Source organism: Danio rerio, chromosome 11 (assembly GCF_052040795.2).
Source record: "Danio rerio strain M-AB ecotype USA chromosome 11, GRCz13ab, whole genome shotgun sequence".
In the NCBI taxonomy this organism is placed as follows: domain Eukaryota; kingdom Metazoa; phylum Chordata; class Actinopteri; order Cypriniformes; family Danionidae; genus Danio; species Danio rerio.
The window spans coordinates 40,041,763-40,061,841 of NC_141031.1; the positions used below are offsets into that span (position 1 = coordinate 40,041,763).

Below are 20,079 nucleotides of genomic sequence, written 5' to 3' on the forward strand. Positions count from 1 at the left end.
TTTATTAAAGTATTTTTTTATATTAGTTAACAATAGTTGACTCAGAGCCAATTACCTATTGTTAACAAGCATGAATTTGAACCATGCATCAGTATTTGTTGAACTATGATTATTACATGCTTTACTAGAATTACTCATTACTGGTTATTGTTAGTAAATAATGAAACTTTACTTACACTACAGGACAAAAGCCTTGTCTCCTATCCAAGTTTTAGAAACAACAATAACTTGACTTCTAGTTGATCATTGGGTATCAGAAATTTATTACCAAAATAAAATATGAGCATGCCTTGATTTTTGATTATTTAATTAGAACAGTAGGTCTGACTTTGCTTAGACAAAAGTCTTGACACTTAACAGAAATAATGTTCACTCTCAAGAAATAAAGGTACAGGAGCTGTCACAGGAGCAGTATCTTTTCACAAAATACATATTTGTACCCAAGGAGTCCACACTGGTACCTCAAAGGTACATATTACTGCCTAAATGTACCTTAAAAAGGTACCATTATGGACACTTCGGGTACAAATATGTACCTTTCGAAAAGGTACCGCCCCAGTAACAGCTCCTGTACATTTATTTGTACCAAAATCACTGTACATTACTGTGAACCAGCTCACTGTGTGAATTCACACACAGTATTTTACTATGAGGCGAGGCAGTGGCGCAGTAGGTAGTGCTGTCGCCTCACAGCAAGAAGGTCGCTGGTTCGAACCTTGGCACAGTTGGCGTTTCTGTGTGGAGTTTGCATGTTCTCCCTGCCTTCGCATGGGTTTCCTCCGGGTGCTCCGGTTTCCCCCACAGTCCAAAGACATGCGGTACAGGTGAATTGGGTAAGCTAAATTGTCCGTAGTGTATGAGTGTGTGTGAGTGTGTGGATGTTTCCCAGAGATGGGTTGTGGCTGGAAGGGGATCGGCTGCGTAAAACACTTGCTGGATAAGTTGGCGGTTTATTCCGCTGCGGCGACCCCAGATTAGTAAAGGGACAAAGCCGACAAGAAAATGAATGAATGGATTTTACAATGAAAATAATGCAATATAGCCTATAATTTACTGTAAATTTAAGATCTTTTTTTTTTTTACAGTGTGTCTGACTCCCATGAGCTTGGACGACTGCTTCTATACATATCTGCAACGACTCAAATAACTTATTATGAAGTCATCTGGGATGGGAAAGAAAGCGACTCCCAGAGTTCATCAAGATTCTTTGAATTAATCTTCAATGCCTCCTCCATCTTACCCCTGACATGCTCAATAATGTTCATTTCTGGTGACTGGGCTGGCCAATCCTGGAGTACCTTGACCTCTGAACTTTGATGTGGAGGCTGAAGTATGAAAAGGAGCGCTATCCTGCTGAAGAATTTGCCCTCTTCTGTGGTTTGTAATGTAACGGGCAGCACAAATGTCTTGATGCCTCAGGCTGTTGATGTTGCCATCCACTCTGCAGATCTTTCGCACGCCCCCATGCTGAATGTACACCCAAACCATGATTTTTCTTTCACCAAACTTGACTGATTTCTGTGAGAATCTTGGGTCTATACGGGTTCCAGGTCTTCTGCAGAATTTGTGATGATTGGGATGCAGTTCAACAAATGATTCAGCAGAAAAAATCGACCTTCTGCCACTTTTCCAAATGATCAACTGGGATGGACCATGGACGACAAGAATTTTGTCAGGTAGTGTATTTCAAAGTGGGATCAAATAATGAAAATTTCGTTCTTATAAATGAAATCTATATTAACTCTTATGATATAACTTAAACAATCACCTCTGACAGGAAAGTAGCGATCATGTATCCCCCCCTTTAAAATGGTTAAACTGATGATTTCACAGCAAACCCTCTGGCCTCATGAATGCATTATTACTGGAAGGGTTATTGCAGAGGGAATAAACACAACTCTCTCCAGTAGGTGGAACATTTTCTTTCAGGAGCAGAGGAAGAGGAGCAGGGGAGGGGTGAGAATAAAAAAAGCATCGTCATACAACATTCATTCACATTAAATATTCATCAGTCTTAACCAAGTCACGCGGCGACCGTGCATGGATATATATTGAGCCCACTAAAAGACATGCATGCAAAGTTGCTAGAAACTACTACAAACTTATGTATGCTAACATATGAGTCTAATACATCTGACGATTAGTTATGTCTCTGCAGGACAGTGACGCATCCCGGCCGGTCCGTCCTTCAGCCCGGCTCTTGGTCTCACGTCACGTAGGTTTTGGGCGGACCCAGCGTTCCGTGGGGTCCATGACGACCCGTATAGTGGAGGAGAAGGGGACCGCCTAAAAACAGACGCTTTTATTGGACACACAGTGTTGCTAGGTGCTGCAGGATGTCCGTAAGTGAGCATCAGCACTGGAACTATGAACGCTGTAATATAACCAGGGAGCAATCTTTAGGGAGGTGTCGGTGTGCCGTATTATCCGAGATGAGGAGAGCATTGCCGCAGTGAGCAAATAATCTCATCAACTGGCTGTGGATTTCATGTCCCTTACAGACGCTGACATTTATAAGAAGCAAGAAGGGTACTCGGCTTTGAAGCGGCTATGCGCGTGCTCGGTGAAAGTAGACGTCGGAGAGATCGTTCAACACAATGGTAATTCAAAAGGCAGATGCGCACTTTATAGTTTTGTGACGGATTGAACAACGTGACAAGCCCTGTCACCTGCCCGGCATGGTGAGTTTGATTCTGATATTAGTTTCGTAGTGAATAACAATGTTTTTAAAATGTTTTGAAGTAGCTGCACGTTTGCGCTATGCGTTTCTGATGTAAGGGAGCGTGCGTCGTACTTAAAAAAAGAAGTAATGTGTGTAATATTTGTACGTCTTTCATTTTGACTTTGTTTCTAATTGTATAAATAGTTGATTATAATTAATGTTAGCTTTTATATGTAAACGAGGATTCTGGCAGTGGGTCCTCAAATGATGCCGAACTGCGTCAGTACACACTGTCATTGCAGGTATGGCAAACAGTTTTAACATTTATTCTTTTTAAATTAAGTGACTATTATAGATCTAGTTTTATTTTCGCATGCCTTTTTAATGTAATAAAGACAAGCATCTTTTTAATTTCACTATACCCCTACTATTCTTTAATTCCAGTATAGTGAATAACATCTTCTATATACACTGTATATGCTGGGTTCCACACAATTCCTTTATGTTGTCCCAACACAAATCGATTAAGCTAACTTAATCGTCTAATATTAAGTGGACTGAACATGAAATAATTAAGTTGTCCCCCCCAAAAAAAAATTAGGAATTGTGTTGTTTCAACTTATTTTAATATGTAGTTTAAACGAGCAGCAAAGACATTGTTTTAGTGTACACCAGTAGTGGCTATTTAATCATTCACTTGTAATTGTTACTTTTTAAAATGAACTTTTCAGACATAATTATTGTCCCGTTGCTTGTAATATTTCAAGTTTTATAACTTCTATCCAGTAGTCAGTTTAACTAGTAAAAATTGTAGTGTAGGGTATAATGTAGCCATTGTGTCATATGAAAAAATCGTAAAATGGTTTTAACATTACTTCGATTTACAGTTGAAGTCAGAATTATTCGCCCCCCTGAATTATTAGCCCCTGTTAATTTTCCCCCCCCAATTTCTGTTTGATGGAGTGCAGATTTTTTCAACACATTTCTAAACATAATAGTTTTAATAACTCATCTCTAATAACTGATTTATTTTATTTTTGCCATGATGACAGTAAATAATATTTTACTTGATATTTTTGTAGACACTTCTATACAGCTTAAAGTGACATTTAAAGGCTTAACTAGGTTAATTAGGTTAACTAGGCAGGTTAGGGTAATTAGGCGAGTTATTGTATAACAATGGTTTGTTCTGTAGACTATCAAAAAATATATAGCTCAAAGGGTTAATAATTTTGAACTCAAAGTTTTTTAAAGGGTTAATAATTCTGACTTCAACTGTAAATACTGTATGTGTGTGTTTTAGGGTTAGATATTAACTTTTCCATTACTGTTGTAGACAACAAGGGCATTTTTTTTCAGTTTTATTATGATAGGACAAAAGAGAGAGAGAAGGAAAGGATCGGATAAGGACCTTGAGCCGGGAATCGGTTGTCGTGATCACGTTGGTTCTATATGTCAGCGCACAGTTTTTAACAATAATAATCAGTCTCTCTGCTGTTGGAAGGGCATAAACTGTGTACAGCACATGCCAAAGTAGTTGGTGGTTCATTCCGCTGTGGCAACCCCTGATAAATCAGAGATTAAGTCGAAGAATAATGAAGGAATAAATCAGTCTCTCCAGGATTTGTGAGTCCAATGGCTTTTGAGAACAAAAATATAATTATTTTACAAGATTTTTGTGTATCTTTAAAGCAGAACTCAAAAACAGAAACAAATAATGCTATAAATCTTGAGAAAAGCCTTCACAAAATCTATCATAATCTAGAAAAATGTCCCTGTAAATTCCTGTAGGGACTTTATTCTTTCATGTTAATAATTCTGAAAACTTTATCAATAAAACAATAACAATTATACACAGTTTACACACAAAAATAATTGCTCTTGATATCAAAAAAAAAAAATTACTTAAGAGCTTTGTGTGTAAAGAAAGATTTATCTGGCTTTACATATGATCATATTGGTCCATTTTAGTACTTTAAGCATATATAAGTTTAACAAAACTGTTTTATAATAACTAAAGCTGCAAAATATTTTTCGACAAGGTGGCTCAGTGGTTAGCTCTGTCACCTCACAGCAAGAATGTCACTGGTTCAAGTCCTGGCTGGACCAGTAATGCGTGGGTTTCCTCCGGGTGCTCTGGTTTTCCTCACAATCCAAAGACATGCGCTAGAGGTGAACCGAATAAACTAAATCGGCCGTAGTTTATGTGTGTGCATGTGAGAGTGTACGGGTGTATGTGTGTGCATGTGAGAGTGTACGGGTGTTTCCCAGTTCTGGGTTGCAGCTAAAAGGGCATCCGCTGTGTAAAACAAATGCTGGATAAGTTGGCTGTTCATTCCACTGTGGCGACCACTGATGAATAAAGGGACTAAGGAAAGTGAATGGATGAATATTTCAGCACTGTTGTTTATGATGAGAGCATTCGCCGGCATGCAGTCCTTCCGTGACCATGCACTCAACAAAACCCTGGTTTTCTGTGGTGAATGCATGTGATTGGATACTGCAATCTTAAGCTCATCACAGTATGTTTTTGGAAAGGCCGAGCATACATTGTGTGTTTTTTGCTGCTGTATGAGCTCATAATAAGCAATTTTTGAACCCATCAGGAGAAATTCAATGATGCTCATATGGTCATGTGAGAATTTTCAATCCCAGCTGAGTGACTCACAAGCTCCCAATCATTTTTAAACACGTCAAAAAAGTTTAGAAGTCACCTTGAATTTTTGAGGCGTGTGTGATTGAATGAGCCTACCTGTCAATCCACCTGAAGCTAATCAATCAAGAGGAACAACTCGCTGAACGCCTAACACTATTACTGTATATGCTATGCTTGACAGGGTCATCAGAGATGGTACAGCATGCTTTACAATTCACACACATGGGCTGACTAGTCATCCTGATTTTCTGGAGCTGAAAAAGAATCTGTATGTGTCGCAATCATGCACAGCTCATATCAATACTAAACTGTTATGGTGAGTAGAGTGAGACTTTTAAAGCAATAAAAACACTGTATTTCTCTGTTCCTGGTTTGGTTCAGATTTTTATGCAATGGACCATTTGCTAAGCCCCGCCCTCCTGAGATACTGTTGCTACGCCTGTCAAGCTTTCGTGCCTGGCACACTTTTTACTATGGCTGCGTCCGAAACCGCCTACTACTCAGTAGGTACTGCATTTGAATGTAAACGTACTACTCGGCCATTAGAAAAGTGCGTTCTATACAGTATGAATGTGAAAAGTATGAATGGAATTCAGATGTACTACATCCGCCATTTTGTCATGGTCACGCGACCTACCTGCGTCATTTGCGTCGCTTCACTCCCATTCATGAATTCGCTCACAGGGCATCATAAGATAGCACAGGGTGCATGGGATGCGCACTCCAGAATCTCGCCGGAAGTAGTAAGTCATCCGGGTACTTCTCGCATACTGATTTTCGAATTCTATGAATTCGGACATACTACTTGGCTCGCATACTGATTTTAGCGTACTATATAGTATGGAAGTATGCGGTTTCGGACGCAGCCTATGTGTATGCGCCGGTGTCAGACATTGCCAGGGATATAATGTAATTTTTGGCGAACAGGTGAGATATCCGAGAAAGCCAGACAAAGAAGGACAGCAGTATTCATTACAGGGGTATATTCACGACATAATAAGCAACCGATTAGAGAATAATTTAATCAAAGTTGAAGCTAGCTTAGCCTAGCCGCCTCATACGCTGACCATTCAACAGCTTAGCTCATGCTCAGCAGGAGAGATGAAATTTAAAAATGATCTAATAATAACTAGTTAAACCATGATTTCTCTATCTTTAGCCAAAAAGCCTGATAGATTACTTGTTGTGCAATGAAATATAGCCTTACTTACCGACATAGTTCATTCCTAGAAAGAACAGCCAGAAAGGGGAAACTGAGGCATTTGTAGTAGTAGTAGTAGTAGTAGCATCATTGACCCATAACAATGTATAGTAAGTTACCTATAACTGTCAGTATGTTTGTGTGCTCGTTATAAATTAATGAAAAACAGCTGCTGGTAAAGTATATTCATAGCAAGTGCTCAGTTTGTGATCATATTATATCTATTTTGTCCTGTTGATTTGTAATTTCAAATATTCATAGCTTGAAACAGATGGAAATATGAAGTTCATTAAAGTTAGCAACAGATTCGCAGATTCGTATTTTCCGAATCAATAACTCATGTCATTATAACCTATTCGCTATTAGGATGACTAAGTTACTATGGCGATGGCTTAAACGGAGCAGTGCTCATAATATGAAAGTGAAAAAAAAAGGAAAAGACCGCTGGGAAACATAACCTGCTTTGTATTTTTGTAGGAAACAGTGTAGATCTGTTTACGGTAAGAGGTGTGTGAGTTATTGCTGTCAGTCTATCACTGAATGTGTCAGGAATATCAAAACAAAACCAACTTAGCTCCGCTCCTTTAGCGCCCCTCACACAGTTTGATCCACGCTGGCATTTCTCCTCTTGGGTTTTTGGCTTTGAAAAGGGAAAAAATTCCACCATCCCGTCCAAACTTTAAGGATACTGGGTATCAAATTTGCACAATCCATATGCACTGGTTCGAAAGCTTGACAGAGCCCCTGCGCGTAGCTACAGTTGCTAAGCCACGATTGTTGGGTGGCGGTTTTTGGATGTGGCTTAGCGAAGGGTCAATTGCTTCAGAATTCGTCAGGTGATAAAATTGTGTCGTATATCACTGCATCCAGAAGATTTTCTCATAAACTCAGTCGTGATGTGTGCATGCACATACAGTACAATCCTCCTAACATCAAAATTTGCACTGTGTACATCTGCCTTAACCAAAAAAAAGCAAGTAATCAGATGGCCTAATTCGGCTTAAACTCAATTTCAGAGGTCACCACAGTGTAATAAACCACCAACTATTCCAGCATATGTTCCACAACCCAGTACTGGGAAACACCCATATACACTTAAAAAAAGTCGACACACAAAAGTAGACATGATTTGTTGCTGTTTTCAGACCAGCGCAACCCTAATTTTCATGTTTTGCACCACGTTCATTAAATAGCAAATCCATATGCGGACTCATGGGTGTGCCGGTCTTTCAGTTTATTCAAGACAATTTGCATTTGTATAACATATGTTATTATTATAAACTGTATTGTTTTTTTTATGCATTTTTATATTTGTTTTAATAAAAACAAGTTTAGATTTTTCCTCCTGTCAGGATTTGGAGATGTCTGCATCACCATATGGGGCATAAGAACAGGATGTGTGTTTGGATATAACTCAGTTTTTTGACCATACTTAATAGTTATTGTTCATTTTTACTAATTTGCTGGAGATTAGAACTGAACTTAGAAATCAGTTTTGGAACAAATCTTTGCGCTTAACAAATGAAATTAATTATATAGGCTAATGGAAGACTTCAGTGAAGTGTCTACAACATCGTTTCCTTATCCACAAAAGTAAAGGAATAAAGAGTAAAAGTAAAGTAAAGGGGTCGATTGAAGGAGGCTCGTTCTTTATCCTCGTGCTGCAGATGGTCTGTTTAACTGTTTTCTCGCCAGTGAAGCATTCAGTTTTTCCACTTACAAACTCTGCACTCTAAATAGTAAATGTGCCATGGCGCGACGCTACTGATTCTTAAAGGGAATGAGAGATAAGACTCTGATTGGTTTAATGCACGTTATGCTCAAAACACACCCATAACTCATTAAGACAATAAGCACAACTCTGTTAGACCATGCACCAGGGCCCAAAGCGTACTTCTCTGTCCTTAAAATAGCAAAAGTGTATTCGGTGCTTAAGACTTTGCACCTAGATCTTTAAAATCTGTGCTTAATTTGTGAATCGCGAGGTCCTAGAACAGATCAGGGTAAGGGATCCAGCATACTATCCAAGGATGTAGAGGTGTCATGCACAAAAGTGGTTGAAAGCTGGCCATTGGATAGCAGAGGGGTGTCGCGTATGAGGTAGTCGCGAACGTAAGATTTGAGCCGGGGCGGGGGTTGGTTGTCGAGGACAAAGTGAAGAGGGTTGGGGAGTCGCGGAACAAAGTGAAAGTGAACAGTGGACGGAGGAGGGCGGGTAAGTAGGGGGATCGGTAAAATGAGGTGCTGGATCAGATTTCAGAGGTGCCGGATCCGGGATGTTATGGCACAAATTAAGCCCTGGTTAAAATAGAGCCCAATGTATGCAAATCTGAAAGTAATGGTACACATGAAAATTATTTGTTTAGATATTTTGTTTACATGTATATTGTGCTAATGCATTTTTTGCTGCCTTATCAAGATATTGTGTGGACAGAATGTTCTAAAAACATAAAACATTCTAGTTAAATTAAGCTTTAGTTTGCTTTAATGAAGTTTAATGAATAAACTACTTGCCATATTGCAGGTGCATTCATTCAAGAAGGACCACGCAAACGGCTGAATGTCACTGATGAGTGTCCAGCGATTCACTGGTCATGGAAAACCTGACTGGATCCAGCGCTGAGCAGCAGCCTGTGGGCTCCACAGGTCCTTCTGTTCCCTCAAAAAAGACTGTAATTTATGAAAATGGTCATGCACATCCCACTCATACAGACCCTGCAGCTGCAGCACACAGAGGGGCCAGCGATCCAACTGCATACCCCCTATCAGATTACCGAGGCCTGGTCCGGCAGAGATTTATACGCAGAAGTTTGTGGTTCTCTGAGTCAGAGGATCAAGAACTCGAGGTTGCAGAGTGCGACATCACCAGCAGCCCTGTTAAAAGTGCACATATCGCCATCCAGAGGAGCTTTAACAAGGAGAGTCAAGTGGGACAGGCAGACGGTACAAACGAGAACTTGAGCAAAGAGCCAGAGACAAGTGAGACCGAGGAAAAGCAAGATGCTGAGCAGGCTGAAGCTGCGGGGAAAGCTGGGAGTGATGAGAACGAGGAAGAGGCTGAAATGAAGGCGGTTTCCACTTCTCCAGGTGGACGCTTTCTTAAGTTTGATATTGAGCTTGGCAGAGGCTCCTTCAAAACTGTTTATAAGGGCCTGGACACTGAGACCTGGGTGGAGGTGGCCTGGTGTGAACTTCAGGTAAGGATAATGCAATTATGACATATAGTGAACTGCCGTTTTATTCCTCGCAGTGTTTCATTGACTGCATAATAGGATTCCTGTTGGCCTCCTTTCAAATTCCCCAGATTTGTTGATATGCTGTATTTAATATCATAGCAAAAAAAGGTGTCAGTTTGACTCAGGGGAAGTTTATCCAAATATGAAAATAACACTATTAATTACTCACCATCATGCCGTTCCAAACCCCTGAGAAATTTGTTCATCTTTCATATATTTTAGGAATAAACTGAGAGCTCCATCATCCTCCACAGACAGCAAGGTTTCCAATTTGTTCAAAGGCCAGAAAGGTACCAAAACAGCCTTGGTTCATTGTTATAATGGAATATTACTTACTTACTTACTCCCAAGGCCATTTATATTAAAGTTGGTATTTAGCCACACCATATTGGTGTTAGCCCAGCTCTAAACCCCCAACCTAGAGGACCAGGACATACACTATGGAAAATTTAGCTTACCCATTTTACCTACAGCACATGTCTTTGGACTGTGGGAAAACAAGATCACCCGGAGGAAAAATTGGAATATTATCAAGCTAAATTAACAACTTTATTTAGCAGTTTCTTCTCCTCAGTGTCAGTATATTGCACATGTTCATGAGCACTGTGCAGTTATACAAAGCACAGATGGATCCGAGGTAATTCGTCAGATGTGCATCAAATCGAGATACATGAATGCACACACTACACTGACGAGAAAAAACTGTTGAAAAAAGTCTTTATTTTAGTTTAATGAGCACACAAATGTGTTCTCATGTCTTAAAAAATATTCTGATTGAACCACCGAAGGGGTTTTAAGGTTTCAATTTTTCTGAACTTTGAATGAGTTGGGCACTATTGCCGTCTATGGAGGATGAGGGAGCTGTCAGATTTCCAATCACTTTCATTGTCACACCGTCAGCAGCACGTGTGCTATGAGTGAAAAGCTTAGATTTCACCTAAATCATCTTAATTTTTGCTCCAAAGATTATTGAAACGTTGAAAAATTTGAAACGTTGTGATTAGCTAATCGCAAGAGGCTGTGAGAATAAATATATATGTAATATTTAATTCTTCCTGCCCAGAGCAAATGTGTGACTGCCGTCTGTGTGTGATAGTCTTACTAGCCAATTGAGTGAGCACACTTTCGGTCTGCCCAATCAGAATTGAGCAATCAAACTAAGCGGAACGCCCACGATAAAAACAAAACAAAAAAAACAAACAGGAAAGCACTGACAATTGGGATAATGCCGTCTTCTGCTTCAGAAGCATTAATTGACAAATTAAATCAAAGAAAAACAGGACATCGGTAATATGGGAATATTTTGATTTCAAAGTCAGACTCCAAACAAAAACAGGTCATTTTTAAAAGCTGCTGCAGAGTTGTTGCCACTGCTTACAGATTATTGACCTGAAGCTTGACTACTAAATTAAGTTGCAAATGGGAATCGCAATATCTTTCCGAAAAATCGCAATTCGATTTTTTCCCCCCAAATCGCACAGCCCTATTCAACACTGTTAGTGTGCAAGCATAATAATAAGCTTTAGATTTTCACTATATCAGTTATCCATAAGTTAACGCTAAAATGTTAAAAATATGTTGTTTATTATAATGAGCTATTAGCAAAGAAGTCTATATATTTTCTAAATTGATCCTGTTGCAATTCAGAATGCTTCCTTCTACAAGTTTCTCGGGTCATCTGATATGTCCTCTTCCTTTTATCAGCACTATTGATTGTAAAATGGGGAGATTGAATCACCGTGGGCCACTTCTATATCAGATTTCCTATGTTTAATAGTGTTTTCTTGTTGTTGTCTAGATTAATTCGAGGTTCAGCTGAGTTTACATTTTTTTCTAAAATATTCAGAGCTGATTATGAGATTGATTTTAATTGCATCATGCAAACAGCTTTGTGCTACTTCTAGTCTGTTAAAATTTTGAATACATATGAGAGCTTGCTCAAACATCCCAGTCGACATTAACAGACAAAGGCTGAAAGGTGTGGACGCAAACAAACTCTGGAGATCAGCAGAGCACACCCCTGGAGGATAAGTCCCCTCTGCATAGTGTCATGTGATAAGCCCTGGTCATGTTAGCTTACCTTCAGATATGATGCAACAGTGCAATGCTATCAAGCCATTTCTTTGTCAGTTTTGATAAATCCACATCATTTTATGCATATCATATTTAAGAATTAAAGGGCTCCTATTTTACCCCTTTTAAAAGATGTAAGATAAACCTTTGGCGTCTCTATCTGTAAAGTTTCAGCTCAATTTACCCAATAGATTATTTATTATACAATGCAGAATATGCCAATGTTTGGCTCAAAACAAGGTGTAGCTATATTTTTGTAGTCTGTGACTTTAAATGCAAATGAGCTGGTTCTCCGCGCCCACTGATCCCACATGCATGTTTGCTTCTCATGCATTACATCAGTCAGTGACAGAGATAGACATGGATAAAACGGAAATCCAACTCGTTAGTCTTAAATACGAAGTAAGTTTATTAGATGTATTTATGGTGGAGTTTATTCAAGCCTTTCTGAAATGATGAGTCACACACAAATGCTGTTACAAAGTTTGCAGAACACACACATTTATTTTTGGACTGTTTTTGCTTCTGTATATTGTTGCTCCAATATACGCTGTGAGGATTCCAGCAGTTATGAATTACATAGCGAATTTACTGTTTACTTTACTACAAACATGCACTGTAATAAAATACGTTTTAAACTTGTAATGCTTATTCGTGAGGTGCAGATAATCACAGAGAGTTGGAACATCTTTTAATGCCGGTTACTTGCTGTGGACATGTTTATATGTGTTACTAAGGAGATATGCTAATGTGCGCCTCTCAGTCAATTCGGTGCGGTAAAAACCACACTCCTGCATCACATTGTGGTGGGCCTCAGAATCACTGGAATTTGGATCCTATTTTAACAGGAAATTTTAGAAAAAAGACGGTGTATTTATCACTCCAGCATGACAGTGGGCACACTATACCTATACACAGTTCTGTTTAAACAGCTTACACAAGTTCATTTGACATCATATGTGCTAAGGCTGCACGATTCTGGCTAAAATAAGAATCACAATTTTTTTTTTTTGTTTAATCAAGATCACGATTTTCTCACGATTCTTTAGATGTAAAATAAAGGTGAATATGAGTAGGCTATTATTGTTATTTCTCAAAAAATATAATAAAACACTAAAGTAAGGGGTTTACTAAAGAAGACATCACTGGCGGGCATGTGCATGCCCTCTCGGTAGTAAACAAACAGCACTTCAGCTCGTGTGATTTTGCAGCTGTGAATACGTCATTACATTAAGACAGAAATTACATTTAGATGTGAATTATACCTTATAAATACAGTATGAAACACTTTTAACACCATTTGGAGGTGTCCATGTTGCTGAGCAACGTCAATAATACAATGTGAAGACTTGTGCGTCCGCCTTTACGCTTTTTTTTTTGACCTTGATAATATAATTAGCTGGTTGTATAAAAGCAGAATTAAGATCGTGTGTAGGGTCGAATCGAGGTTGTGATCTTTTTTTGATTAATCCTGCAGCCCTAATATGTGCCCTTTAATGCACATTAAAATGTTTCCCCTTTAATTAATCCACATAAACCTTATATTAAGAGATATACTGTAACTAGGACTACTAAGAAGATTATTTTCACTTCGGGTAGAAAATATAAATGTAGTGTTCGCATTCCTGGGCGACGCAGTGGCGTAGTAGGTAGTGCTGTCGCCTCACAGCAAGAAGGTTGCTGGTTCGATTCTTGGCTCAGTTGGCGTTTCTGTGTGGAGTTTGCATGTTCTCCCTGCATTCGCGCGGGTTTCTTCCGGGTGCTCCGGTTTCCCCTGCAGTCCAAAGACATGCGGTACAGGTGAATTGAGTAGGCAAAAATGTCCCTAGTGTATGAGTGTGTGTGTGGATGATTCCCACAGATGGGTTGCTGCGGCTGGAAGGGCATCCGCTACGTAAAAATGTGCTGGATAAGTTGGCGGTCCATTCCGCTGTGGCGACCCCGGATTAATAAAGGGACTAAGCCAACAAGAAAATGAATGAATGAATGAATGTTCGCTGTCCTTTAAAGGATGACTAGGCAGTTTTGATCTTTCTGTTTCCAGTCATATACATGAGGATGGATTGTTTTTTGCTTCAATGTGTGGGTGGTGGAGCATTATTATTACAGAAGGGAGTCCCATTTGGACTATAGAGGTTAATATTTTGAGATTTTTGCTTTGTTTCTCTAAATGAGTGACCTTTTATTGTATCTGAGAGAGCCTTACAGTATATATTACAGGCATTATCGGTGGCTTGCTGTTGGTTTTGGCTGGGATTTATCCTGCTTTATGATTCGAAAAATCACAAGGATGGAATTAGCAAGAAGCATACATTACGACTGCTGTGCGTAGCAGCTCAGCAAGCCAGAAATTTGCTGAGGCTTTCAAATTTGCGAGGAGGAGAAAGAGCAAGGATGAGACAGAGGAATGGGTCAGATGAGGTGAATACGACTGTGTGCACAGGAAAAATGGCTTCCCTTACTTCAAGCAGCAGCATTCTCAAGACAATAGAAAAGATATTCCTGATGGACCATTTTATGTACAGCTGAACACTCAACTTGATTTATCACTCATTCGTCAGATAGCATCAGCAGCTTACTGTCTGTATGAAACAAACCTGTTATCTTCAGCGGTCTCTGATTGAGTCTTCGTCTAATACAAGTGTCAGGAAAAGATCTTAGAGCCACACCCTGGCCATGCATAAAAACAAAAACCTCATTTCCTTTCGTGAGAGCTATCTAATTAGCATACTCCTAAAAATTAATAAATGGCATGGTGTTTTATTTGTGTTTTTCTATATTAGCTATATATTTTTGCTATAATTCAAATGGAGGACAGTTTAGGATAATATTATTTCAACCTATTATGAAAATGAAGAGGTTAGCATTGGTGGCATTGTTTTTTGGTAGTTTTCTAATGTACATGTTGCTTGGTAGAAATAACCTGGGAATCTGGTATCATGTTTGGTCTGACGTGCTTGTGGGTTATAGTGTAAATCATTTGGAAAATTAAGAATGGGGAGGTTGACTGAAATATATCTGTGTGTGTGTCTCTGAGTTCGAGAGGTATTGGATGGTGCAGTGTGGGGGTGAGTCTCGGAGGTTTTATGGGGTTGCACATCGCCTGCTGTGAGGGACAGAGATGATACAGATACTCTCTGTCAGCGTTTAGCAAATTTAGCAGCATGGACGAGGGCAGATGCAAAGGTATTGATTTAGTCAGCCTCTTGACCACAGCTACACATCAGCATGCGAACAACCCAAGACTGTAACTGTAGCATTATACACTAGTTTAAGTACAATTACAAGTGCTTTTTACGCTTTCTACCTGGTATAAAGGTGCATTTTCAGTGATCTGATCACAAGCTCTCTGTAAACATGCATTCAGCATGCTTTCATATAGGGCTGGGCGATAATTCGATATCGATAATTATCACGATATAAATTTTTTCGATAAAACGATAATGACAGTTCGATAATTGCTCGATAATATTTACTCACTATGCGTAACGTTGCGCAAGCATTTTGCAGTCTGCCCTTCCGGATGCCGCACGCTGTTCAAGTTTACAGCCATACAGTGTTAGTTGTACTTAAGAGAGTAAGAAAAAAAAGGGTAAAAAAGGTCAGAGCCACAGACAAGAAACGTCACTAGACATGAGCTACGTAGTTTTTTGCTATCCGACACAAAACAGCAACGTGCACTGCAAACTGCACAGACGACTCGTGTCATCAAAAGCAGGCAACACCACAAGCCTGTTTCACCTTATGAAGATGCTAAGAAATTACAGACCTAAACAAGTGCTGGAAAACCAGGGCAACTACCCAGCAGAGTCTCATGTCATCATTTTCGAAAGTCGTGCCTTAGGAGAAAAAACCCCAAAAAGACAGACGAAAGATATGACAGACAACACAATCTCAAACACATCCCAATGAACACTTGAAGCTTGCTCTACAGCAGTGGTCACCAAACTTGTTCCTGAAGGGCCGGTGTCCTGCAGATTTTAGCTCCAACCCTAATCAAACACATCTGAACAGGCTAATCAAGGTCTTAAATATACTTTAAACATTCAGGCAGGTGTGTTGAGGCAAGTTGAAGCTAAACCCTGCAGGGACACCGGCCCTTCTGGACCGAGATTGGTGACCCCTGCTCTACAGGCTGCATTAAGGATATTTACTCCACAACAGTTTCATATGTGACACTCCTGTATTCTTTCATCACACTCAACATCACTTTTATGGGAGGATGTGAATGAAGAAGATGAATGAATGATAACTAAAATTTTGATTGTAATTTCTGTGTTTTGGCACCTTGTTTTCTTTGGTGCATCTTAATGCCAGGTGTAAGTAAATCATCTTGGCTAACCACTTGTGTTCGGATCAATAAAAATGCATGTTAATATGGAATTAGAGCTTTGTGTTTTGCTGCAGGATGTTTGCTTTAATACTGCTTTCTGCATTGTACTCCATATCAAAGAGCTACAAAAACATTAATCACGCACAGTTTTCTGTGAGGAGCATGAATCTTTTCTCTTTCATGTTACATCAATAATGCTTTAGTAACTGTAATTTGGTTGTTTTATCCTTTGCCTGCTTTTGATCTTCCTGTTGACTTTCTTAGTCATAGCATATTCAGAGACATTTTCCCTATCCCCTGGACCTCAAAATACAATTAAACATATAGTCCGTACTTACAGTACAAAGCAGTTACATAGAATGTCAATAAATTATATAAAGAGATGGACTTTAATTGTTACAATGATTACTGTATTTGTTTATTAGTTGAGTCTGGAACCACAAAAACATTAATGCCTTCCCATTTCCATCCAAGGACCGAAAACTTTCCAAAGCAGAACGTCAGAGGTTTAAAGAGGAGGCAGAGATGCTAAAAGGCCTTCAGCATCCCAACATTGTGCGCTTCTATGACTTTTGGGAATCTCCTCTCAAAGGAAAGAAGTGCATTGTTTTAGTCACTGAACTGATGACATCTGGAACCCTGAAAACGTGAGTCACAAGATATGTTTAGGTTTGATTTGCTGTCTTCTACTCAAACCAGACCTGCTCTTTAGTATACATGCTTCTAAATGAATGCAGAATGTAATGAAGACACATTGGTCTCCCATTTGTTTGTGTTACTATTCAGGTATCTAAAGCGATTTAAGGTGATGAAACCTAAAGTTTTAAGAAGTTGGTGCAGACAGATCTTAAAAGGTCTTCACTTCCTCCATACGAGGACTCCTCCTATTATCCACCGGGACCTGAAATGTGACAATATCTTCATCACTGGTCCTACAGGCTCAGTCAAGATTGGAGATCTTGGCCTGGCCACACTAAAGAGAGCTTCCTTTGCCAAAAGTGTAATAGGTAACGTCAGGAGGGTGATAGGTTTATGATATTAGGCTATATTAAATATAATATTTGAAATGTTTAGACTCCAGAAATACAAAGGCTACATTATATATGTAGTAATTGATTCTCTCTTTTTATGTTTGCTTCCTCTTTTAGGCACACCAGAATTTATGGCCCCTGAGATGTACGAGGAGCACTACGATGAAGCTGTAGATGTATATGCATTTGGGATGTGCATGCTAGAAATGGCCACATCTGAATATCCATACTCAGAGTGCCAAAATGCAGCACAAATATATCGCAAAGTCACTAGCGTAAGCACTGACTCGGCGTTTATATTTTAAGAATGAAACTTTAAGTGAAAATGCAGTATCAGGTCTAACATAGAAGCGTCCTAATCATGAAACGTGTTTATACATGTTTTTTGTACATAAATTGTTCCATCTAGTTTAGTGGTGCATGTATCATGCAATTTCTTTCTCCTTTTATCAGTGACCTAGATAACAAATCTACTCATTGGTTGTTTTATTATGTCAACTTTTATAATTGCAATCAGGTACAAACAAATGATTGCCTTTAAAGAAATCACAGTTTTGGTGGTAATATTTGTGTGTTCCATATTTATTCATTTCATAGGGTGTGAAGCCAGCCAGTTTCTGTAAGGTGGCTGTGCCTGAAATAAAAGAAATCATTGGAGAGTGTATTTGCCATCGCTGGGAGGAAAGGTGAGTCCATCAGCTGAATAGTCCCCTGTCACATACCCATAAAGGTCAGAAGGCCCCTGCCCTTGTCTGATGTGCCACTTAACATATGACCAGACAATTGTTTCTTGTAATGCTGTGACTTCATGATATATTTACAGTAATTTGTATTTTAAGTAATAAAGCACTGCTAATGACTTATGTTGGCATTGATATGTGATTCTAGAGTTGTCTATTTCATGCATGCATTGTCAATCAGTGACATAGTTCATATAATTTGCTATAATACCAAAGCATTGTTGATAGTCCTTGTTTTGTAATTTAGGTGCATTACATGTGGCACCACCAGATTTATCAGCTCTTCACAAACAAAATTTCATTTTTTCCTCCAAAGGTACTCCATAAAGGACTTACTAAACCATGCATTTTTTGCTGAAGACACTGGGGTGAGAGTAGAGCTGGCTGAAGAGGATGATGGCAAAAAGTCTTCCATCGCTCTGAGGCTTTGGGTTGAAGACCAGAAGAAACTCAAGGGGAAATATAAAGACAGTGGTGCTATTGAGTTCAGCTTTGACCTGGAGACAGAAGTCCCGGAGTCAATCGCCCAGGAAATGGTGAACAAAAACAAATATATGCTTATAGTTTTTGATACGTGTTCTGAATGAAAAAGTTACATGATTTCTTCTTGCAGGTGGACTCTGGCTTCTTTTTAGAGATTGATGTGAAGATTGTGAGTAAGTCTATCCGTGACCGGGTGTCTCTAATAAAGTGGAGACGACAACGGATTGTCTCAGGATGTAATGGAAAAACCGAAGAGTGCAGCACTAAGACTGAGACACAGCATCTCCTTCAGGTGCCCTCCACGGGGCCACCAGTCGGTGGTACACCCAGTCTTCCATCCGAAACAGAGGAGGTACAGACTGAAGCAGTCAGCATGGTCTGCAGTGTCCCAACCAGTGAGACTACAGCTACACGTGAGAGACAATTAGGTGTTGTGTGAAAACTAGACTCAGCTGGTCAACAAAAGATATCCACATGAATGTTGACAAGATTAGTACAAAATGATTTGTACTGAAGTAGTCATGTAAATGTATCTAAACTAGGGGTGTCACGATTTCGATTTTTAATCGAAATCGATCGAAATTTATGCTCAATTCCGATTATCGAATCAAAAAATAGAATCGTCGATGCTGCCACGCCCCCATGTCACGTCAGCTTGGCTTGCCAAGCGGGAAAAAAAACAGGCTTGTTGAAGTGCTTGTTAAACTGCAGAAGCAGGAGACCCGTCGACAGAACTTAAACCCTCTCCTCTTTCAATGAAGTCGCCTGTGTGTAAGCATTTTGGATTTCCAGTGAGTTATGTTGACAACGTTCGTTATTTTTGCAAGCTCTGCTATGTACGTATTACGTACGGTTCGTCCGATAGACAACACCGGCATCGCGATCCTCCGCCCGCCCTCGTTACAAATCCGCTCGCGAAAAGTACACACTCAGGCCCTGTTTACACTGTCTTTGTTATTAAATGGCATTTTAGAACGACAACGATTTGACATCCACAGTGGCGTGTAGCATTTCTGAGCAGCCTTCCTTCCTCTCTACCTCTGAAAATGCACATCACGTGACCACACAGACGCACACACAGCCATGCGCTCGAGACAGCAGGTCCAGGCAGTCAGAGGACTGCTTCAATCTTTCACTCACTTGTACTTAGTCATTTTAGCGAACACCCCAGATACTGTTGGCTGGTTCCTGTTGGTTGTGCGTCTTTTTTACAGACGCCATTATAACGACACAGATCACTGCCTATTCACGAGTCCCGCAGAAAAAGTGATTGACAGGTGGTAATTATGTGTGTATCTTGCCTTTATTCATTTACTGTATGATTTGTTTATGGGTAAAACAAAGACCATGCAAGTCAGGTTACAAATAATTAATTGGTCATTAATTAATTATTCATAATCGAAAATCGAATCCTGCCTTTAGAATCGAAAATGTAATCGAATCGAGGATTTGGAGGATCGTGACACCCTTAATCTAAAGGTGCTTTTTCAACTGCATGGTATGATGCGGTTCAGTACGGCTCACTTTAGGAGCTTTTTTCTACTCTGTTTTGTACCCAGTACCTGGTACTTTTTAATACCACCATAGGTGAGGCCCATCCACTTTAAGCTGTACTAATCTGCAGTGGAAATGCAAAATGATCCGAACAAAACTGAAGCAAGCCG

The 20,079-nt window shown here is 39.5% G+C and overlaps 1 protein-coding gene across 47 annotated transcripts in view; it reads left to right on the forward strand.

The window, feature by feature from the left end:
- The first annotated feature begins 2,224 nt into the window (after positions 1–2,224).
- wnk2 (WNK lysine deficient protein kinase 2) overlaps positions 2,225–20,079 on the forward strand; it is a 40,038-nt gene continuing 22,183 nt past the window's right edge. For 36 of the 47 annotated variants that reach the window (XM_087274046.1, XM_087274038.1, XM_087274047.1 and 33 more), the window contains exons 1-8: positions 2,225–2,681; positions 9,044–9,716; positions 16,636–16,808; positions 16,948–17,168; positions 17,310–17,467; positions 17,790–17,878; positions 18,249–18,468; positions 18,546–18,828. In XM_087274046.1, coding sequence (XP_087130172.1) covers positions 9,114–9,716; positions 16,636–16,808; positions 16,948–17,168; positions 17,310–17,467; positions 17,790–17,878; positions 18,249–18,468; positions 18,546–18,828 — 1,747 coding nt within the window. In that variant the 5' untranslated portion in view covers positions 2,225–2,681; positions 9,044–9,113. Of the gene's footprint in view, positions 2,682–5,499; positions 5,635–9,043; positions 9,717–16,635; positions 16,809–16,947; positions 17,169–17,309; positions 17,468–17,789; positions 17,879–18,248; positions 18,469–18,545; positions 18,829–20,079 lie in introns of all 47 variants that reach the window. The other 11 variants (XM_087274040.1, XM_087274068.1, XM_087274058.1 and 8 more) reach the window with 1 other exon arrangement.